The sequence below is a fragment of the Mytilus galloprovincialis genome, chromosome 11 (genome assembly GCF_965363235.1).
Source record: "Mytilus galloprovincialis chromosome 11, xbMytGall1.hap1.1, whole genome shotgun sequence".
In the NCBI taxonomy this organism is placed as follows: domain Eukaryota; kingdom Metazoa; phylum Mollusca; class Bivalvia; order Mytilida; family Mytilidae; genus Mytilus; species Mytilus galloprovincialis.
Window position 1 is genome coordinate 40,301,428 of NC_134848.1, and position 25,609 is coordinate 40,327,036.

The 25,609-nt window shown below is 33.6% G+C and overlaps 1 protein-coding gene across 3 annotated transcripts in view; it reads right to left on the bottom strand.

Moving 5' to 3' along the window:
* Positions 1 to 492: 492 nt before the first annotated feature.
* LOC143052176 (uncharacterized) overlaps positions 493 to 25,609 on the bottom strand; it is a 142,706-nt gene continuing 117,589 nt past the window's right edge. Inside the window, exons 1-5 of one of the 3 annotated variants that reach the window (XR_012971018.1) lie at positions 20,527 to 20,633; positions 6,039 to 6,083; positions 4,974 to 5,127; positions 3,745 to 3,858; positions 493 to 844 (exon numbers count right to left, since the gene is read on the bottom strand). Coding sequence is in view for 2 of the 3 variants with exons in the window: in XM_076225135.1 (XP_076081250.1) it covers positions 809 to 844; positions 3,745 to 3,858; positions 4,974 to 5,127; positions 6,039 to 6,083 (349 nt within the window). In the remaining variant the exon portion in view is untranslated. Of the gene's footprint in view, positions 845 to 3,744; positions 3,859 to 4,973; positions 5,128 to 6,038; positions 6,084 to 20,526; positions 20,634 to 25,609 lie in introns of those variants that run through there. The other 2 variants (XM_076225135.1, XM_076225136.1) reach the window with 2 other exon arrangements.

The window sequence follows — 25,609 nt, forward strand, 5'->3', positions numbered from 1 at the left end:
TCATAGTAAAAGTGGTACAGTTTTAGCCGTAAAAGGAGTTCCTACGGGAAATTGCATTGTCAATATTTACAGAAATGCAACCTTAAGGGAGAATTGAGCGCTGACAGACATGTTAAATCCCACTTCTTTATGTGTCTGTTTCAAGTCAGGCGACTATTTCAGTGGTTGTCGTGATTTCATGCACGTCGCATTTGTTTTTGTGAATTGTTTTGTTATATTATATTCTATGCTTTTATTTTCTCATTTGAATTGTTTCCTTTTTGTCATGTCGGAGACTTTTATAGCCGACAATACAATAAAAGTTTTTATGATTGCTGAAGTCCGAACGGTTGTGCATAATTGCTTACATCCACTTCATTTAAACTATACATGATAGTCGTCTCTTTTCGAAATTATGCCACATCTTCTTAGTTTTATTTATTCTAAACCCTAAATCTCTCTTAAAGTCAAAATAAAAGGAAAAAAACACAATAAGAAAAAACAAACAAATAATCAGTTGCTTCTGTTAGTACAATGTATTGTGTAGTAAAAAAATAAAACAAATCATTATAAAACGACATATTCTATGTTGAACAATTATAAATAAATCATAGCAACACATGAAAAGCCATTGCACATTATGTTTATATCATAAATTGAAAATCCAAATGCAGCAAACGGCCATACACTTATTCACTTGAGTTACATGTACACGCTTGTATAGTTGGTCGTCATTGGCCAAAAAAATAATTGTATGCCAATTTATAACTTTTCGCGATATTCTGTTATTTTTGTGGCCTATTCTGAACCAAGCTAATGTCATCTTTTGCTACACAACCAGACGCTTTTCCATTTTGTAAAAACCCTACAAATAAAGTATGTGTAATTGATATTATCTTATGTGCATCAAAAAGAATATAAAATACATTTTCATGTTAAATTCTTAAAAGAAAGTTTTATCGGAACGAATGATAACAGGATGAAATTATTTTTGCACGAGAGTCAAGATTAGACAAAACATAAGCATTGATAAGGGAACAACTCACTAACTTGAAAAACTTTTTTTTTAATTTTAACGCTAATATTCATAGTTTTGATCGTTCCCCAATCAATGAAGGATTTCACGGAAAAAAGATGAAACTACCGAGGACATTCAACACAACACTTCATAGTCTTTTCTAGATTGAGTTAAAAAAAATCATACTACATACAGTGTTTTTTTTTTCCTTTTCAATAAGATTGTAAGTGTTACTATAGTCAAGCTGTGGTAAGATGTTAGGGAATGTTTTATTCACTCATTTAATAAATGAGAGTAAAAGTGAGTATTAACCTAAGATGAACTTACACAAACACCAATAGAACATAATATAAACATATAATATTACACAAATACCCATAAATACCAAGCACCCATAAAGACCAAATAAATATTCAAACTTACACAAACACCCATAAACACCAAACACCCATAAAGACCAAATAAAAGTCCAAACTTACACAAACACCCATAAACACCAAATGAAAATAAAAACTTACACAAACCCGTATAAACACCTAATAAAAAGTAAAATTTCACAAACACCTATAAAACACCAAATAAAAATGTAAACTTTCACAAACACCTATAAAACACCAAATAAAAATGTAAACTTTCACAAACACCTATTAGACACCAAATAAAAATATAAACTTACACAAACACCCACAAAACACTTAATAAAAAAGTAAACTTACACAAACATCCATAGAACACCAAATAAAAATAAAAACTTACACAAACACCCACAAAACACCAAATAAAAAAGTAAACTTTCACAAACATCCATAGAACACCAAATAAAAATATAAACTTACACAAACACCCATAGAACACCAAATAAAAATATAAACACCAAAAGAATGTAAACTTACACAAACACCCATAGACAACCAAATAAAAAACCTTAAATTTCACAAACACCCATTAACACCAAATAAAAAAATATACTTACACAAACACCCATCAACACCAAATGAACATATAAACTTACACAAACACCTATAGAACTTAATATAAACATATATATTACACAAATACCCATAAATACCAAACACCCATCAACACCAAATGAACATATAAACTTACACAAACACCAATAGAACATAATATAAACACATATATTACACAAATACCCATAAATACCAAACACCGATCAAGACCAAATAAATATACACGCTTAAACAAACACCCATAAAGACCAAATAAAAGTACAAACTTACACAAACACCCACAGAACACCAAATAAAAATATAAACTTACACAAACACCCACAAAACACCAAGTAAAAATATAAACTTACACAAATTCCCATAGAACACCAAATAAAAATATAAACTTACACAAACACCAACAAAACACCTAATAAAAAAGTAAACTTACACAAACACCCACAGAACACCAAATAAGAATATAAACTTACACAAACACCAATAGAACACCAAATAAAAATATAAATTTACAAAAACACCCATAGAACACCAAATAAAAATATAAACACCAAAAGAATGTAAACTTACACAAACACCCATAGACAACCAAATAAAAAACTTTAAATTTCACAAACACCCATTAACACCAAATAAAAATATATACTTACACAAACACCCATCAACACCAAATGAACATATAAACTTACACAAACACCTATAGAACACCAAATAAAGATATAAACTTACAAAAACACCCATCAACAACAAATAAAAATATAAACTTACACAAACACCTATAATACACCAAATAAAAATAGAAACTTACACAAATACCCATAGAGCACCAAATAAAAATATAAAATTACAAAAACACCCATAAACACCAAATACAATTATAAACTTACACAAACACCCACAATAATCAAATCAAGATATCAACTTACAATAAAATTGAGAATGGAAATGGGGAATGTGTCAAAGAGACAACAACCCGACCAAATAAAAAACAACAGCAGAGGGTCACCAACAGGTCTTCAATGTAGCGAGAAATTCCCGCACCCGGAGGCGTCCTTCAGCTGGCCCCTAAACAAATATATACTAGTCCAGTGATAATGAACGCCATACTAATTTCCAAATTGTACACAAGAAACTAAAATTAAAATAATACAAGACTAACAAAGGCCAGAGGCTCCTGACTTGGGACAGGCGCAAAAATGCGGTGGGGTTAAACATGTTTGTGAGATCTCAACCATCTCCCTATATATACCTCTAACCAATGTAGAAAAGTAAACGCATAACAATACGCACATTAAAATTCAGTTCAAGAGAAGTCCGAGTCTGATGTCAGAAGATGAAACCAAAGAAAAAAAACAAAATGACAATAATACATAAATAGCAACAGACTACTAGCAGTTAACTGACATGCCAGCTCCTGACTTCAATTAAACTGACTGAAAGATTATGATTTCATCATATGAACATCAGGCACAATCCTTCCCGTTAGGGGTTTAGTATCATACCATCATAACATATATGAGACAAACCCACCTTAAGAACACCAAATAAAAATATAAACTTACACAAACACCTATAGAACACCAAAAAAATATATAAACTTACACAAACACCCATTGTCCATTAACCATTAACACCAAATAAAAATGTAAACTTACACAAACACCGATAAACACCAAATAAAAATTATAAACTAACACAACACCCATAAAAATCAAATCAAGATATCAACTTAAACACACATATCATGCCAATAGAACACCAAAAAAAATATAAACTTACACAAACACCCATAGTACACCAAATACAGCAACATTTTGTGTTTACAGTTGTAAATCCCTGATTTAAGTACAGGCGTATATACGTATTGCCGAATCTGGTGTAAAGAAAAATAATCTGAAAGACAAAGCATACACAGATTACTGTGTTGTATATGTTATTACATTATTCTCGACTGTTAGGTTTTATGAATAGTTATAATTATTACTAAACACCGGGCTCAAATTGAAATCCGCTCTTTGCACACCTAGAACCTTTTCAACAATTCTTTGAGGGGTCCGTAGGTGACCTGTTGCAATGCAAAATGTCTGTCCATATCCAACATACCCTCATTTGTCTGTGGCAATCCAAATTTACCCCGATCATCATCTGAATAGCCACTATTATTACAAAACCTACCTATTGTATTCATTGTTAACTTGTTTTCGTCCTGAACATGCATGAAATATTTGCCACTGGACGTTATGCAACCTACAATCAATTGATAAACCAATTTTAATGTGCAAACGTTATTCTTTGTGATTGCCGTGTCGTTTTGAATTGGCGTCCCTATCATACATATTTAATTTTGTTTGGATGGTAATAGAATCTTAGTACACGTACATTGTATATTAATGCAACGCAATTGGCAAGAAACTTTCAACAGATCGAGAACACATGGTAATGTTTGGGGGGGGGGGGGCGAAAGCATAAAATCAACCAGCAATATTACTGTCATAAACTGTATAGAAATACAACTGAATTGACATTCTTTTTAGCTGTTCTGCATAGCGACTTGTTAGCCACGGCTTTTTTTTTGGAATTCGGACATTATATTCAATAATGCCGACACCGTTAAATTTCAACAGAAGTGTTTCTGACAATCATCTAAAACAAATCATTCAAACGGAATGGTTTACCAAAGAAGTAAAGAACAAATACAAATTGTAATGATAATTTCAAAATGTTGTGCAAATGTCTCACATAATGTATGTCTAATTAGATAAGATTTTAAATATTCAATAATAAAATTGAGAATGGAAATGGGGAATGTGTCAAAGAGACAACAACCCGACCATAGAAAAAAAACAACAACAGGTCTTATAATAACTACTATTTTTTTTAAATCTGTCTCATTTGATCTCTAACGGATAGTTGTCTGCAGGACAAATTTTCCACATAGGCTTATTTTTCATATTTTAGTTCTGTACAAAAATCAAATTGTGTATTTCTAATAGTATGATTTAACTTACTGATATATTATTTTTCAGTGCCTCTTTCTCTGCCATTTGTATTAAGTGTTCTTCGATACCTTTCTTTCTGTATTTCTCAATTACATAAATATAGCTGATGTATAAACAACCTTCTTCCACAGTTTCATCAAGACCACTATTCAAACACGATAACCTAAATCATAAGCATAACATATCGATAAAATCGTTAAGATCAGATTTTTAACAACAACAAAAAACCGACATGGACTGATGTTCTAGTTTCTCATTGTAAATATGCCAATTGAGTAAGTACACCATAACTAATGATACAAGTATAAATGTGTCTGGATTTTTTTCTGAGTTTTTGACGTCATCTTCAGTTGGTTTATTTTCTCGGTCTTTGTTTTTTTCTATATAACATGTTGACAGTTACTTTACTGTGCATTTGTTTTCTTATAGTCATTAGGCTTTGTTCAGGACTGAGTTGATATGATGATAAATGTCAAGACAAAAACAGAGGGAAAAAAATTAAACTAATATTAATTAGTGAAAAAAGTGGTAAACTCGTTTAAACCCGCTAACTTTGTTTGAACCTGTCCTATGTCGGCCACCTTTAGTTCAGTGGTTTGTATTCAGATGTGGTTCGTAAGTGTTACTCATTTCTCGTTTTTTTTATATAGAAAAGACCTGTGTTAGAAGTGTTACACTAGTCATTTTGGTGCCTCTTTATAGCATGCTGCTCGGCGTGAGCCAAGGCTCCGCGTTGAAGGCCGTGCTTTGAACTATAATGAAATGTGATATGACTAGGACGGAGGGTTGTCTCATTGGCACTCGTACCACATCTTCTTACATCCCATCCAGACCCTCGATCATGGACCTAACACTAAGTACAACATAAAAACAATGTTAGAGGGAACGAAGCATTATAATATCAATGGCAATGACATGTGTCAATGCTCATTCAGCTGAATACCAAATGGTATCGACCTACCACGAGCAGTTGTTATAATAACTAGCCTATGCACAAACTAAAAAAATGGTGACACCGCTACCGCCGACGAATAATTTTTTTTTTAACGCAGTATGCAATTACAAGCTGCTTACCCACACAAATCTGTACATCCAAATTCCATTTCATAATCACTTCTACTGAAAAGATATTAAAAAGAATAATCAAATAATTGTTTTTAAACTAATTTAAAAAAAAATATGTCCACCAAAACCTAACGGGTATCTGGGTAAAGAAATACGATCACATTTGTCTTCACCAACATGGGGCGTTTATTTAACTTAGCGGGAAGTACTTATCCGGATCACGATCAAGCATAATGGGGACGTTCAATGCGACATATCGTGTACAGAGAGAGTACGTTAGCGATCGCTTGCAAAAACTCTTTACAGGCTCCGAAGGTTACCTGCTGCAGGACTGAATAGCTGTCTTTTACCAATTAACTAATTTGTCGTTGTTCATCCTCGACGACAATTATACCTACCTTTTTTGTATAAATTTTTAACTTGGACTCGTTCTGAAAATTTCTGAAATATTTGCCACTGTATGTTAAGAAAACAACAACCAATCAAAACCAACATTGAAGTGATGAAATGTATATTTTAAAATGGGGATGTTCAATCCGGTGCCACGTGTACCCAGAATACCAGGATATTTACACGTTTACGAACCCTCGCTAAAGCTCTTTACAGTGGTACGTAGGTGGCTTGCCTCATTATGAAATGGCTGTACTTTTCCAATATACTCTATTTTTACATTGGCTTCCCGATTTTCACCCGGTTCGAACATTATACTTGTACCTACACTTTTTTATGAACTATATATAAACTTGAATCCGTTCTGAACATTTATGAAATATTTGCCACTGCATGTTAAGAAATAAACAATAATCAATGACAACACACAAGTTATGACCGGTATAATTATAAATCTTTTTTTTCAAATAAGATTCACAAACCTATTTCTTAATACGTGAAGTCACGGATTACTTTAAACCGCAACAAGCTGGTTATGTAAGTTCCAAAATACTAATAGCTTCGTGCCTAGAACACGTAATTGTTCCGGTTACATTTCTTATGCATTAAAAACGATGTCGGTTTCATAAATACCTTCTATAATTTGTCGTTATCTCTGATGTTTCGATTCATTCAAATTAAATTAATATGCAATAAAACAACAGTATGCATTTGTTCAAACATCAAACTCGTTCAACAGGTACCACGGGGACCATTAACAAAAGTTTAAAGTTCATGAAAATGGTGATTTAATCAGTATTAAAATTTCATTGTACATCATTTACATGCAGGTGGAAGTTAGGTCCGCTGCTGTATGCCCTGAGGTAATCGGTGCCCTGAGGTAATCGTGGTAATGCGTTATTGATGAAATACGCACGAAAATATAGTTCTTATTTAGATAGATCTTAATACCAAATTTTAATGTGACCAAATACCAAAGATGTCAACAAACTTCCCAAATGATTTTATTATTTTATTCACCGATCATTCATTTTGTATGTACGTGTAGGGTGGGGATGGCTGGTAAAATTATAAACTTTTTTTTTATAAAAGTTCAATTAATGATCTGAAGTATTCATTCATTACAGGGTTACCTGAGGTAACCCCAATTATAAAAACAAATATAACCATTAAACTCAAGTCAACTGAGGTAACTTTATATATACATCACATAAACAATACGAATCTATGAAGTTCTACATTTTAAATTAAGAAATTGTGTAATTAAAATATAAATGTATACACTAGCAAAGTATGTACTAAAAATTCTTTCATAACAATGTAACCTGCGGTTACTCAAACAATAACAGCAAATACAACCTATTTAACTCAAGTTAATTCAGATCACCTTTACATATTCTTCACATAAACAATATAATGTCAACGAATTCCTACATAACAAAAGAAGAAAGTGGTTTATTACAGCATAAATGCATATACTAGCAAGTATCTACTAAGTATTTTGTTATGACAGGGTTACCTCAGGTAACCCATAAAATAGCAACAAGTATTATCCATTGATATCAAGTTAACTAAAGTCGCTTTTCCGATATATCACATAAACAATACACATCTATGAGGCCTACATTTAAAATAAAGAAATTGTTTGATTACAACATAAATGTTTTCACTAGCAAACCATCTAATAAGGTTTCTTTATAACATGGGTACCTGAGGTAACCCCAGACATAAATACAAATATAACCCACTTAACTTAACTGAAGTAAACTGAGATCACCTTTACATGTACATCAAATAAACAATACAACTTTCATGAAGTTCTACATTTAAAATAAAGACGTTTGTTTATTACAATAAATGTAAACACTACCAAAGTATCTACGAAGTATTCATTCATGACAGGATTACATGAGGTAACCCCAATAATTACAATCAATACAACCCATTCAACTCAAGTTAACTCAGGTTACATTTATATATACCTCGCATACACAACACAAATCTATGAAATCCTACATTTTAGATTAAGAAATTGTGTCATTACAGCATAAATGCATATACTAACAAATTATCTACGAAGTATTCTTTCATAACAGAGATACCTCATGTTATTCCAAAAATAACAACAAATATAATCCATTCAAATTGAGTTAACTAAAGTCGCCTTTCCTGAATATCATATAAACAATACTTATCTATGAAGTCCAAAATGAAAAAGTAAATGGTTTATTAGAAGTTAAATGTATACTCTGGAAAACTATCTACGACGTATTCTTACGTGACAGGGTTACCTCAGATAACCAAAACAATCACAACAAAGATAACCCATCTAACTCAAGTTCACTCAGGTTACCTTTAAATATATATACATCACATAAACAATACAAATCTATGAAGTCCTACATTTCAAATTAAAAAATTGTGGAATTACAATATGAATGTATACACTAGCAAAGTATCAACTAAGAATTCTTTCATAGCAGGGTTACCTGAGGTAACCAAAACAATAACAGCAAATACAACCTATTTAACTCAAGTTAATACAGATCACCTTTACATATACATTACATAAAAAATATAACTTCAAAGAATTCCTACATTAAAAATTAAGAGGTTGGTTTATTACACCATAAATGCATATACTAGCAAAGTATCTACTAAATATTCTGTCATGACAGGTTACCTCAGGTAACCCATGAAATAGCAACAAGTATTATCCATTTATATCAAGTTAACCTAAATCGCTTTTCAGATATATCACATAAACAATACACATCTATGAAGTCCTACATTTAAAATAAAGAAATTGTGCGATTACAACATAAATGTTTACACTGGCAAACTATCTCAAAAGCATTCTTCATAACATGGGTACCTGAGGTAACCCCAGACATAATTACAAATATAACCCACCTAACTGAAGTTAACTGAGGTCACCTTAACATGTGCATCACATAACAATACAACTTTCATGAAGTCCTACATTTGAAATAAAGAAGTTTGTTTATTACAATTAATGTAAACAATAGCAAAGTATCTACAAAGAATTCATTCATTACAGGGTTACCTCAGGTAACCCAATAATAACAACAAATACAACCCATATAACTCAAGTTAACTCAGGTATCACCTTTAAATATATATGCATCACATAAACAATACAAATCTATGAAGTCCTACATTTTTAAATTAAGAAATTGTGTAATTAGAATATAAATGTATACACTTACAAAGTATATACTAAGAATTCTTTCATAGCAGGGTTACCTGAGGTAACCAATACAAAAACAACAAAAACAACCTATTTAACTCAAGTTAATTCAGATCACCTTTACATATACATCACATAAACAATATCACTTTAATGAATTCCTACATTAAAAATGAAGAAGTTGATTTATTACACCATAAATGGATATACTAGCAAAGTATCTACTAAATATTCTGTCATGACAGGTTACCTCAGGTAACCCATGAAATAGAAACAAGTAGTATCCATTCATATCAAGTAAACTTAAGTCGCCTTTCAGAAATATCACATAAACAATACACATCTATGAAGTCCTACATTTAAAATAAAGACATTGTCCGATTACAACATAAATGTTTACACTAGCAAACTATCTCAAAAGCATTCTTTCATAACAGGGGTACCTGAGGTAACCCCAGACATAATTACAAATATAACCCACCTAACTGAAGTTAACTGAGGTCACCTTTACATGTGCATCACATAAACAATACAACTTTCATGAAGTCCTACATTTAAAATAAAGAAGTTTGTTTATTACAATTAATGTAAACACTAGCAAAGTGTATACGAAGGATTCATTCATTACAGGGTTACCTCAGGTAACCATAACAATAACAACAAAGATAACCCATCTAACTCAAGTTAACTGAGGTCACCTTTTAATATAAATACATCACGTATAACAATAAAAATCTATGAAGTACTACATTTCAAATTAAAAAATTGTGGAATTACAATACAAACGTATACACTAGCAAAGTATCTACTAAGAATTCTTTCATAGCAGGGCTACCTGAGGTAACCAATACAATAACAATAATACAACCTATTTAACTTAAGTTAATTCAAATCACCTTTACATATACATCACATAAGCAATATAACTTTAATGAATTCCTACATTTAAAAAGAAGAAGTTGGTTTATTACACAATAAAAGCATATACTAGCAAAGTATCTACTAAATATTCTGTCATGACAGGGTTACCTCAGGTAACCCATGAAATAGAAACAAGTATTATCCATTCATATCAAGTAAACTTAAGTCGCCTTTCAGAAATTTCACATAAACAATACACATATAGGAAGTCCTACATTTAAAATAAAGAAATTGTGCGATTACAACATGTTTACACTAGCAAACTATCTAAAAAGCATTCTTCATAACATGGGTACCTGAGGTAACCCCAGACATAATTACAAATATAACCCACTTAACTGAAGTTATTTGAGGTCACCTTTACATTTGCATCACATAAACAATACAACTTTCATGAAGTCCTACATTTGAAATAAAGAAGTTTGTTTATTACAATTAATGTACACAATAGCAAAGTATCTACGAAGAATTCATTCATTACAGGGTTACCAAAGGTAACCCAATAATAACAACAAATACAACCCATTTAACTCACGTTAACTCAGGTATCACCTTTAAATATATATGCATCACATAAACAATACAAATCTATGAAGTCCTACATGTTTAAATTAAGAAATTGTGTAATTAAAATATAAATGTATACACTTACAAAGTATATACTAAGAATTCTTTCATAGCAGGGTTACCTGAGGTAACCAATACAATAATAACAAATAAAACTTATTTAACTCAAGTTAATTCAGATCACTTTTACATATACATCACATAAACATTATAACTTCAATGAATTTCTACATTAAAAATGAAGAAGTTGGTTTATTACACCATAAATGCATATATTAGCAAAGTATCTACTAAATATTCTATCATGACAGGATTACCTCAGGTAACCCATAAAATAGCAACAAGTATTATCCATTCATATCAAGTTAACTTAAGTCGCCTTTCCGGTATATCACATAAACAATACACATCTATGAAGTCCTACATTTAAAACAAAGAAATATAAATGTTTACAATAGCAAACTATCTAAAAAGCATTCTTCATGTCATGGGTACATGAGGTAACCCCAGACATAATTAAAAATATAACCCACTAAACTGAAGTTAACTGAGGTCACCTTAACATGTACATCACATAAGCAATACAACTTTCATGAAGTCCTACATTTGAAATAAAGAAGTTTGTTTATTACAATTAATGTAAACACTAGAAAAAGTATCTACGAAGAATTCATTCATTACAGGGTTACCTGAGACAGGGTTACCTCAGGTAACCTAAAATTAACAACAGATACAACCCATTTAACTCAAGTTAACTCAGGTAACATATATCTATACATCGCATAAACAATACAAAGGAGTAAGTTCGGTAAGGGCCATATTTGGCCCCAATTATAAAGTTCATTGTTATATAAACAATACAAATTTATGAAGTCCTACATTTTAAATTAAGAAATTGTGTAATTACAACATCAACGCATATACCAGCAAAGTATCTACGAAGTATTATTTCATAACAGGGTTACCTCAGGTAACCCCAAAAATAACAGTCAATATAATCAATTCAAATAAAGTTAACTTAAGTTGCCTTTCTTAATATCATATAAACAATACACATCTATGAAGTTCAAATTTATAAAAAAGTAAATCGTTTATTACAACTTAAATGTATATTCTGGAAAATTATCTACAAAGTATTCTTACATGGCAGGATAACCTCGGGTAACCATAACAATAACATCAAATAAAAAATACAAATCTATGAAGTCCTACATTTTTAAATTTAGAAATTGTGTGATTAAAATACAAATGTATACACTAGCATAGTATCTTCTTATATTTTTTTCATAACAGGGTTACCTGAGGTAACCCAAACAATAACAGCAATTACAACCAATTTAACTCAAGTTAATTCAGATCACCTTTACATTTACATCACATAAACAATATAACTTCAAGGAACTCCTACATTGAAAATGAAGACGTTGGTTTATTACACCATAAATAAATATACAAGCAAAGTATCTACTAAGTATTCTGTCATGGCAGGGTTGCCTCAGGTAACCCATAGAATAGCTAAAAGTATAATCCATTTAAATCAATTTAAGACAGATCGCATTTTCTAAATATCGCGTAAGCAATTTACATCTGTGAAGTCCTACATGTAAAATAAAGAAATTGTTTGATTACAACATAAATGTTTACACTAGCAAACTATCTAATAAGCATTCTTTCATAACAGGGGTACCTGAGATAACCCAAATAATAATTGCAAATATAACCCACTTAACTGAAGTTATTTGAGATCACCTTTACATATATATCCCATAAACAATATAACTTCAATGAAGTCCTACATTCAAAATGAATAAGTTGGTTTATTACAATTAATGTAAAGACTAGCAAAGTATCTACGAAGTATTCATTCATGACAGGGTTACCTGAGGTAACCCCAATTATAACACCAAATACAACCCATTTATCTCAAGTGAACTCAGGTAACATTTACATATAATCGCATAAACAATACAAATTTATGAAGTCCTACATTTTAAATTAAGAAATTGAGTAATTACAGCATAAATGCATATACCAGCAAAGTATCTACGAAGTATTCTTTCATAACAGGATTACCTCAGGTAACCCATAAAATAACAACAAATATAATCGATTCAAATCAAATTAACATAAGGTTGCAGTCTTGTTATTGACTGCTCCATAGGCTTACATGCAAAACAGCTGATCTTAGAAAAAATATCATGTTCATATCATATATGTACCAAAGTGAAATTGTGATTTAATTGATAAAAGGGGGTCTTGCCACGAAGAATAAAAAGTTACGCAATCCTGAAGTCAACTCATTTTTTTTCTACTTTCTGTTTGCTATTTTTACTAGACCTCACCACTTCAAGAAAACATGATATCCCCAAAAGATGCAAAATTTTTTAAAAAGTCTATATTTATGTTTCCATTCACCATAAATAAACCTATAAACAAACAGAAAAAAATGAGTTCAGAAAAAAATTCAGTCTACTAAATTATCTGTAAATCTCATTCTTGTCTATCTTGATGAATAACCTGACCATGCACAGTTGTACAGTGGTTCACTGAGGTAACCTGACCCTGCAAAAGAGTACAATGGTTTCCTGAGGTAACCTGACCATGCACAGTTGTACAGTGGTTCCCTGAGGTAACCTGACCATGCACATTAGTACAATGGTTCCTTGAGGAAACCTACCATGCACAGTAGTACAATGGTTCCTGAAGTAATCTGACCAGGCATAATAGTGCAATTGTTCCCTGAGGTAACCTGACCATGCACAGTAGTACAATGGTTCCCTGAGGAAACTTGAACATGCACAGAAGTACAATGGTTCCCTGAAGTAATCTGATCATGTACAGTTGTACAATGGTTCCCTGGGGAAACCTGACCATGCACAGTAGTACAATGGTTCCCTGAGGTAACCTGGCCATGCACAGTAGTACAGTGGTTCCCTGAGGTAACATGACCATGTACAGTAGTGCAATGGTTCCCTGAGGAAACCTGACAATGCACAGTAGTACAATGGTTCCCTGAGGTAACCTGACTATGCACAGTAGTACAATGGTTCCCTGAGATAAACTTACCATGCACAGTAGTACAATGCTTCCCTAAAGGTAACCTGGCAATGCACAGAAGTACAATGGTTTCCTGCAGTAACCTGACCATGCACAGTAGTACAATGGTCACCTGAGGTAACATGACAATGCACAGTAGTACAATGGTTCCCTGAGGTAACCTGACAATGCACAGTAGTATTGTGGTTCCCTGAGGTAACATGACCATGTACAGTAGTACAATGGTTCTCTGAGGAAACCTGACCATGCACAGTAGTACAATGGTTCCCTGAGTTAAACTGACCATGCACAGTAGTACAATGGTTCAGTGAGATAAACTTACCATGCACAGTAGTACAATGGTTCCCTGAGGTAACCTGGCAATGCACAGAAGTACAATGGTTCCCAGCAGTAACCTGACCATGAACAGTAGTACAATGATTCCCTTAGGAAACCTGACCATGCACAGTAGAACAATAGTCACCTGAGGTAACATGACAATGCACAGTAGTACAATGGTTCCCTGAGGTAACCTGACCATGCACAGTAGTATTGTGGTTCCCTGAGGTAACATGACCATGTACAGTAGTACAATGGTTCCCTGAGGAAACCTGACCATGCACAGTAGTACAATGGTTCCCTGAGATAAACTGACCTTGCACAGTAGTACAATGGTTCCCTGAGGTAACATGACCATGAAAAGTAGTTCAATGGTTCCCTGAAGTAACCTGATCATGCACAGTAGTGCAATGGTTCTCTGAAGTAACCTGACCATGCACGGTAGTGCAATGATTCCCTAATTACTTACCATGCACAGTAGTACAACTGTTCCCTGAAGTAACCTGACCATGCAGAGTAGTACAATGATTCCCTGAGGTTACGTACCATGCGCAGTAGTACAATTGTTCCCTGAAGAAACCTGACCATGCACAGTAGTGCAATGGTTCCCTGAGGTAACCTGACCATGCAGAGTAGTACAATCATTCCTTGAGGTAAACTCACAATACACAACAGTACAATGGTTTCCTGCGGTACATGACCATGCACAGTAGAACAACGTTTCCCTGATGAGATTTGAACATGCACAATAGTACAATGGTTCCCTGCACAGTAGTACAATGGTTCCCTGAGGTTACCTGACAATGCCCAGTTGTATAGTGGTTACCTGGTGTAACATGACCATGCACAGTAGTACAATGGTTCACTTAAGTAACCTGACCATACACAGTAGTGCAATATTTCCCTGAGGTAACCTGACCCTGCACAGTAGTTCAATGGTTCCCTGAGGTAACATCAAAATACACAGCAGTACAATGGTTTCCTGAGGTACCATGACCATGCACAGTAGAACAATGGTTCACTGAGGTAACCTGACCATTCACAGTAGTTAAATGGTTCCCTGCAGATTAGTATAATGGTTCCCTGGGGTTACCTGATCATGCCCAGTTGTACAGTGGTTCCCTTAGGTAACATGACCATGCACAGTACAGTACAGTGGTTCCTTGTAGTAACATGACCATGCACAGTAGTACAATGATTTCCTAAGGTAACAGGGCCATACACAGAAGTACAATGGTTCCCTCAGGTAACCTGACCATGCACAGTAGTAAAATGGTTCCCTGAGTAACCTGACAATGCATAATATTACAATGGTTTCATGAGGTAACCTGACCATGCACAGTAGTACAATGGTTCCCTGAGGTTACATGACAATGCACAGTAGTACAATAGTTCCCTGAGGTTAAATAACCATGCACAGTCGAACAATGGTTTCCTGAGAAAACCTGACAATGCATAGTAGTGCAATGATTCACTGAGGTACCTTACCATGCACAGTAGTACAATGGTTCCATGAGGAAACCTGACCATGCACAGTAGTAGAGTGGTTCCCTGAGGAGGCATGACAATGCACAGAAGTACAATGATTTCCTGAGGTAACCTGGCAATACACAGTAGTACAATGCTTTCCTGAGGTTACCTGACCATGCATAGTTGCACAGTGGTTCCCTGAGTAACCTGACAATGCACAGTATTACAATGGTTTCCTGAGGTAACTTAAACATGTACAGTAGTACAATTGTTCCCTGAGGTAACCTGACTATGCACAGTAGTACAATTGTTCCCTGAGGTAACCTGACTATGCAAAGTAGTACAATGGTTATGGTTCCCTAAGGTAAACTCACAATACACAACAGTACAATGGTTCCCTGAGGTACCTTGACCAAGTACAGTATAATAATGAGTCCCTAAGGTAACATAGCCATACACAGAACTACCATGGTTCCCTGAGGTAACCTGAACATCACAGTAGAAAATGTTTCCCTGAGGTAACCTGACCATGCACAGTTGTACAGTGGTTCCCTGAGTAACCTGACCATGCACAGTAGTACAATGATTTCCTGAGGTAACCTGAACATGCACAGTAATACAATGATTCCCTGAGGTAACTTACCATGCACAGTAGTACAATGGTTCCCTGAGGTAACCTGACAATGCACAGTAGTACAATGGTTCCCTGAGGTAACCTGACCATGCACAATAGTACAATGGTTCCCTGAAGTAACCTGACCATGTATATAGTACAATGGTTCCCTTGAGAAACCTGACCATGCACAGTAGTACAATGGTTCCCTGAGGTAACATGACAATGCACAGTAGTACAAGGGTTCCCTGAGGTAACCTGACCATACACAGTAGTACATGTACAGCAATACAGAGGTAATATTAGGTAACCTCACAATGTTCAATCATACAGAGGTGACCTGAGGTTACCTCACCATGTGCGCAATCATAGATATGATCTGAGATACAGGAAATACGATGACCTAAGGTTATCTGATCATGTACAAAGTCCACTGGAGATGTGAGGTTTTTCATTGAAAATATCCAACATCTCTCAAATAAGATTGATTAAGACAATCAACATTTTAAAAAAGCAGTTATACATTATATAACCTGTGCTTGTAACTACGTTACTTTCAAAGTAATGTCAAATGAAAAACAAATAGATTACTGTTCGTACTGCAATGTTTCTCTGTTTTAATACTGGTGAATAAAATCCTTACAGTGTGTACTGGCTGGTCATCATCGCGAATGATACGATTTTGATACTCATACACAGTTAATGAATATTATGCATGAATATAGATAAGATCAGCACGTGTAGCCATATACTGAGAGTTGTAGATTTGTAGTGTAAATATATAGATGCCGTTTATAGAATACAAAATTAGATCAGAAACATAGTTATTAAAATTGAGAAAGGAAATGGTGAATATGTCAAAGGGACAACCACCTGACCATAGAGCAGACAACAACCGAAGGCAACCAATGGGTCTCCAATGTAGCGAGAATTCCCGCAACTGTAGGTGTCCTTCAGCTGGCCCCTAAAAATATGCATAATAGTTCAGTGATAATGGACGTCATACTAAACTCCGAATTATACACAAGAAACTAAAATTTAAAATCATACAAGCCTAACAAAGGCCAGAGGCTCCTGACTTGGGACATGCGCAAAATTGCGGCGGGGTTAAACATGTTTATGAGATCTCAACCTCCCCCCTATACATCTAGCCAGTGTAGAAAAGTAAAAGCATAATAATACGCACATTATAATTCAGTTCAAGAGAAGTCCGAGTCCGATGTCAAAAGATGTAACAAAAGAAAATAATTAAAATGACAATAGTACATAAATAACAACAGACTACTAGCAGTTAACTTACATGCCAGCTCCAGACCTCAATTAAACTGATTGAAAGATTATGTGTTCATCATATGAATATCAGGCACAATCCCTCCCGTTAGGGGTTTAGTATCATACTATCATAAAATATATGAGAAGAACATAACCCGTGTCATGCCAACAACTGTTTTTTAGAAATAGATGTGTTTAGTTCCGATTCAAAGACTCTATCAGTGAATCAATATTAAAGCCAAAATATGCACTCTTTAATGACCTGACAACAGTATCGTAACTATATCCCTTTTTAATAAGTCTATTTAAAGGTTTTGTTAGTTTCTGAGGAGAATACTGACATTTTTGTTCTTTATATAGAATATTTCCATAAAAAATTGGATGTGAAATACCTGAACGTATAAGATGTCTGCATGTTGAGTTATATTTACGAATTATTTCCTTATACCGATGATAAAATTTAGTAAATGTTTTGACCAGTTTGTGATATCGAAAACCCTGGTGTAATAATTTTTTAGTAATACATAAATTTCTCTCGCTAAAATCTAATACGTTGTTACATACACGAGAGAATCGTACAAGTTGAGATATATAAACACCATAAGATGATGACAAGGGAACGTCACCATCTACAAATGAATAATTTTCAATAGGAAATGAAAAATCATCTCTCTTATCAACAATTTTTGTATTAAGCTTCCCGTTTATGATATAGATATCAAGATCGAGGAAAGGGCAGTGGTCATTGTTATCATTAGCTTTATTTAAAGTAAGTTCTACAGGATAAATTTCTTTAGTATACATACGGAAGTTGTTATTATTGAGAGCCAATATATCATCCAAATATCTAAAAGTATTGTTAAATTTTTGTATCAAATATTGTTTTGATGGGTCTTTGCTAATTTAAGTCATAAATTGTAACTCATAACAATACAAAAACAGTTTCGCAATAAGTGGTTCACAGTTAGTCCCCATTGGAATTCCAATAACTTGACGATATAAGGAATCTCCAAAGCGAACAAAAATGTTATCAAATAAAAATTCAAGCGCATAAATAGTATCAAAGCATGTCCAATTGACATAGTTCTTTTGTTTATTGCTACTAAAAAATGATCGCAAAGAGTTTGAACATATGTACTCGCATTCCGACTTTTTAAATGCCCAGTTAATTAGGGATGTAAATCTTTTGCTTAAATGATAAAGATTTATGATTATTTATACTTTGATATAATTGATGGAATACTTTTCACATATCGATTGTTTGTACAACTTTTATGAGAAAAAAAAAAGTATGTGCCTGCCCCAAGTCAGGAGCCTGTAATTCAGTGGTTGTCGTTTGTTTACTAGTATGTGCTACATATTTGTTTTTGTTCATTTGTTTTATATAATTAAGGCCGTTAGTTTTCTCGTTTGAATTGTACTTCATTGTTATTTCTGAACCTTTTATAGATGACAATGCGGTATGGACTTTGCTCATTGTTGAAGGCCGTACGGTGACCTACAGTTGTTAATTTCTGTGTCCTTTTGTGGACAGTTGTCTCATTGGGATTTATACCACAGCTTCTTTTTTATATGTATCATTATTGAACGCATACATATCGTTATCTAGGTTCTTCTATTTTAATTGTATATATATCTACTACCCCTTTCGACATGTTCGAATAAACAAAGAATGGTACACAAAGAAGCTTTAAATAAAATACATTTCAAACAAAGATAAGAAAAAACCAACGAAAGTGGTAATTATTTAACAATTTTGCATTAGTGTTAATGCTAATCTTACAGTGCAAGATGCATGCAGTACACTTAAATTCAAATAATGCCGTGACAGTTTATAGCGATATTTTTTGTAACAGCTCAGTGGCGGGTCCAGGGGTAATCTGGGGATAGGAACCCTTTTTTTTTGGAGATCAATGCATTTGAATGGGAACATATCATTTCATTTTTGGGGGGGGGGGGGGGGGGTATGTTGGTTTTTTTTTAAAAGTTTGTTTCTAATTGTTTGAGAAACAAATAATTTGTTTTTGACCCTGAGAAAAAAAATTGTTTGTTTCACCCTCAGCTGCCACTATATGTAATGCTAAAATTGAAATGAAAGAAAAAAAATGTTTTCGACCTGTCTCCAAAAAATATTGTCGTTCGCCGAAGAAAAAAAATCCATAGCCCCTCCCCCCCCCCCCCCCCCCCCCCCGAAAATCAAATGTTTTCTGCCTTAGGCATGTGTGGATAACTTTTATTCTTTAATAGTTAGTTTAAATAATTGTATATACATTTATTTACATAAATCTCTATGAAACCAGTTTTTGACAACTATTTTTATAAAAGTTGAATTCGCCATTCAAAAAGTGTTTTCATTTTAATTATTTTAAGTCATTTACGTTTCACTAAATAAATATCTGTTCACGTTGCAATGATCACAAATAAACCAAATATTTGGATTTTTTTCGTGCATTATTTGTCGTAACTTATTGTAAAAAAATTGTATGTGTTCCTGTTTTCTCCTATTTTTCGCACATATACTGTCAGTCGAAATAGAAAGTACAATGATGTATTTTTAGTTTATTCTATTTTTAGATCATGTTATTACTACGCATATGGGCACTATTGCCACGATTACCTGAGGGCACCGATTACCTTAGGGCATACAGCAGCGGACCTAACTGCCATCTGCCATTTACACAGGGATCGGATCTTCCGGAAATGATAATGTTAATATCCCGACCGGGTCACCATTGTTCTCTGCTATGAGGTTACGTTTGTAGAACCAATCATCTTGTTCTTCGTGGTTTCTTTTCGTTATTATCTTAATAGTGCTTATACTGTGGAATAAAAAAATATATAATTATAGTGTGACGTCGATATGTATTGAATTAGTTAACATTTGTGTTAAGGGTCCAGCTAGAGACCGACTCCGGGTTCGATTTTTTTTTTCGATGTGATGCAGACCAATTGGTGGCCTTCGGCTGTTTCCTGCTTTGGTCGGGATGTTGTCTCATTGACACATTTCTTATTTCTTTTCTTTATTTTATATTTAACATGCAATATGTCACATGTCTTAATTTTCAAAAAAATTATACTAATTTGTCGCATTTTTTATTGATTAAGGAAATAAAACAGACATTACTTGTTTGGCATTACATAAAACAATGAAAATATCAAAGGAATATGAAAGGAAAAGGAAAGACACCTTCACAAGTAGTTTATAGGACACGCGATCAGCTCGGTTGATTGCTATGTGTTCAGTGGCAAATATTTCAAGACAGGAAAATATTATTTTTTGACTCTACAAGTAGGTGCAAAAATGGTTGACGGGAATGATGGCTGAAAAACTAAGATTGCAACTGAAAATAGGTTTTTATTTGGATAGGGCTGAGTTTTTTCATATCATAAATCAGAACACCACGCACAGCTGCGTGCATGCAGAAGCGGTGCATGTGACCGTTCTACCAAATCTCGAGCCATAATTTATGTTACGTATGTAACACAAAAGCGATAATTTTTAAAATTTGTATAAGTGTATTGTCTAGCTACCCACCTGCCTACACATACAGCATGCATGTATTCGGAATTTTTCGCTTCTACCTTAAGCTCTGATACAAATTTACAATCTTGTTCGATTCTTGTCATGGACTTTATATTGACTGGAACCTCATTATGTGTAACGACATCATTGCTATTATAATTATTTGGTTCCCGTGTTATAACACAGTCGGAAACCAGGTTGAAATAGAACAAAAGAATCGAAGCTCTTTGTTAGAGAATGCGATAAATGTTTACTGTATTGTTTACTATGGTGACAAAATTTATAAAAGTTAATAGAAACAAACAAAATTGCAATTTTCTTCTCAATTACGAGGTGTTTTATTTTAAAAACACCATTTGCATAAGTTTTCAATGTATCTAGTACATAGTTAAGCAGAACAATTAGATATCAAGTCGACGACATGGGTATCTTTCAAGTTGGATGAAGAAAATGCATAACCATGATTTTTTTGAAAAAATCACCACGGACGGAAAACATATCAATCTATCAGTTCAGTAATTTTCGTGTCTACCCTTTCATTATGTGACTGAAGACAGGGGCGTAGCTAGGTATTCATTCAACTGTAGGCACAAATCGGCAGGGGGTGTGGGGGCCGCTTAAGGCCCCCCGCAGGTCCAGGGCAGAGCCCTGGTAGGGGTTCAGGGGGGCGATGCCCCCCGACGGAAAACGGATTTCAGCGTTTTGGCTGCAAAATTTTATGCACAAAAATATTAAATTATCTGGTTATTTAATCATGATAATTATAATATACATGATGAAAAGTTCGAAGAATTATGAATAATTTTTAAATAACGCAGTACAATTGGAAAATCAAATATAAAAAAAAAAAATATTTACAATATGTACTGCCCAGCATAGATCCGCGTATCCCTTTAATTTAGCAGTACACCCTGTTTGGTATTTTCAAATATATTCCGTTATGATCGATATATACGTTTAACTTAATTGATAGTACATATTGACGATCCGGCTTCATTAAAAAAAATAGGCACGTGCACGTAAACACTGATATTACTATATACATTTTTTGTAATAACACTATCCTTTTGGATAGAAAGACATCAACCATCAATCTTTTGATTCTTAAACCTTCACTCTAGCCACACAAACACATACACACATAGTAGATGCCTAATGCAAAAGTCCTGTTCTGTTCATACTAACGTAACAAAATTCAAGAAATTCGTATTTCTTTATATCCCGCTCTACTGTAAAATCCCTACCTGCTTAGGAATTTGAATAATTGTGGTCATTACACGTAGATCTGAGAGTACTAAAAACTACTGGAAGCTAGTTGATAGATTTAAACATCCAGTGTAAAATATTTATGCAAGTTTAGAACCAAAAAAAACAAATTGGTTATTTACAATAAACACAATAGAGAGCTTAGTCCTGTTATAGGTGTTGTACGGGACGAAGGTCTGGAAATTTGAAAATGCCATGCATTGGAAAATGAGGGATTATTGGATAGGAGCAGACACTTTGGATTTCAGTAGACCAACTACGAACTCCTCAAAGAGTGGCATTCTCTCTACAACTAGGCATAAGATTAAATGTCCCCATTCTGACCAGAGGTGACTACGTATTTATACATCCTGCAACATTGGCAAGTCGGGTGAAAACAAAGTGGAAAGCTTGTTGAAAACTAACAACTAATTAAAAATTCATGTGTATAAGTTGAAGTTCTTTCAAGTTTTTGTTGATAGAATTGAAATGATCTGAACCAAAGTTCTAGTTTATAGTTTCTATATAAGGTACACACATAAAAAAACACATTCAATTCTATCCAATATTCCATTCATTAAGGACGAGAGACTAGTGTACACATGACATTCGATAATTAGAGTTGTGACAACTTCACTGGAGTTCATCTACATATAACGTTGTTTATTATTTAAAAAAAAAAAAAAAAAAAAAATTGTGAACAAATTATGTGTAGGCACGTGCTACGCCCCTGGAACAAAAATTTCCCAAAAATGGGTAAGGTAGCAACCATTTGATTTTCTGGGGGGGGGAGGGGGCTATGGTTTTTTTTTCTGTGCAAACTTTTTTTTTCGCCTTCGGCGAAGAACAATCTATTTTTTTAGCGACAAACCGAAGACAATTTTTTTCTTTCAATTTTAGCATTACATATAGTGGCAGCTGAGGGTGAAACAAACATTTTTTTTTACTCAGGGTCCAAAACAAATTATTTTTTTCACCAAAACCTGGAAACAAACTTTTTTTTCCAAAAAAAACCATAGCCCCCCCCAGAAAATCAAATGGTTGCTGCCTAACAATTGTATCGAAAAGAGAAAATCGAGTGCACCTTTTTATGTTAGGGCGTGCTTGAGTTGAGTATTTTGTCTTGATATCGTACAAAGTAAGAATATTTCATACATCGTCTCGCTTCAGATTCTATCATTTTTATATATTAAAGCTACAGGTTGACTTTATAACACAAAAAAATAACAGTACTAAAAGATGAAATATATGGGTCAAGTGAAATACCTATCTAATGAGTCACAAAAACAGAGAAGGTGTGTTAGAATAGCTATTTTTTTACTGAAAGTACTTGACGACAGTCTTTCAAGTTGGATGATGAAATGCATATCTTCGAAAAATTCTAATTGTTTGTGTGTGATAACTAGAGTTTATAGTCTTCATACACTAAAAAAATCTAGTCTGCCCTTCCACGAAATTTTTAATAAGAATTTTTTTTAAATGTTTATGAATTTTCGAAAATTCCACCTGACAACCGATCAGACAATAGTTTTAAGTTGAATCAATACAGACAAGATTATTAACTGATGCTCATTAGCTAGTTGATACATTTGTCTTTAAAAATACAACTGACATATAAGGATCGTAATGGTGCAATGTGGATACATTTATCGGTTTCCAAGAGCAAAATTGGTAGCGCGTCATCCCTACAATGGCTTCCGTTTCTACGATTGTGAAAATGAACTGGCGTAATGGGGAGATAATTTTGACGATGTAGAGTCCTGACTGAACATTTTTCATACTGCCATGTTTTTGTTTACGTTTATTTTACGATACATAACTAAAATATGTGTATGAAAAATTGATCTCTTTATTATATGTGTACTTTAAAATACGATATTCCCGTGCTTGCATTTCCTATCATGATTTTCTTGATAGAGGGTTACTACTCACAAGGAAGCTATTAAACCAAGAGTTCCAAATGGTGAAGTTGAAATCATCCCTTCGTAAATTTTACGGACGCCATCACGAGTTGGTTGACCGTTATGGAATAACCGTTTCACAAATGATATCGGATATGTTCCTTACGTCGTAACTACAATCCCCTTCCCTTTCATGAATGTGACCTACCGAATTAGACTATTTACCGGATTTGTAATCACATAAGCAACACGACGGGTGCCACATGTTGAGCAGGATCTGCTTACCTTTCCGGAGCACCTGAGATCACCCCTAGTTTTTGGTGGGGTTCGTGTTGTTTATTCTTTAGTTTTCTATGTTGTGTCATGTGTACTATTGTTTTTCTGTTTGTCTTTTTCATTTTTAGCCATGGCGTTGTCAGTTTGTTTTAGATTATGAGTTTGACTGTCCCTTTGGTATCTTTCGTCCCTCTTTTAAATATATAAATACACGTTTAACTTAGTGTTTACCTATTCTTTAACAGTCATAGGCTTCTATAGTACATTATCAATATACATTTAATATTTCATAAATAATTTAAACACAAAAAAGGATTAACGGGGATGAAATAGGGAGACCATTTGTGTTCATGTTATGTTTAGGTGCTGGTGAATGCTCAGATGTATTTCACAGAGGAAGTTTTATATTTAAGATCAGTATTGAAAAAAAAATCATTCGTTAAAATTGAGTATGGTATACAGATGTGTATGTGTGTATAATATCATCCTAATAAGATTAATTCCGTAAAAAATATGTTACGGAATTAATTTCGATGTGTGATATATCTTTACGCGTGGTAGATTGTAAAATATATAGCAAGATAAAAATATATAATATGTTTACATTGTCGGGTAATAAAAACAATAAATTGTACGAGCTTTATAAACAAAACGAAAAGCGAAGCTCGTTCAGCTTTTCTCCCTGCGTTTTTTACTGTTTCGTGACGAGTACATAAAGATGTTATGTGTCCGACAATGTAAACATATTGTTGTATCCTGATATTTTCACCCGGCACTCGAAGCTTTAGTTGGTTGAATCGAAATAGTTGTCTCTAT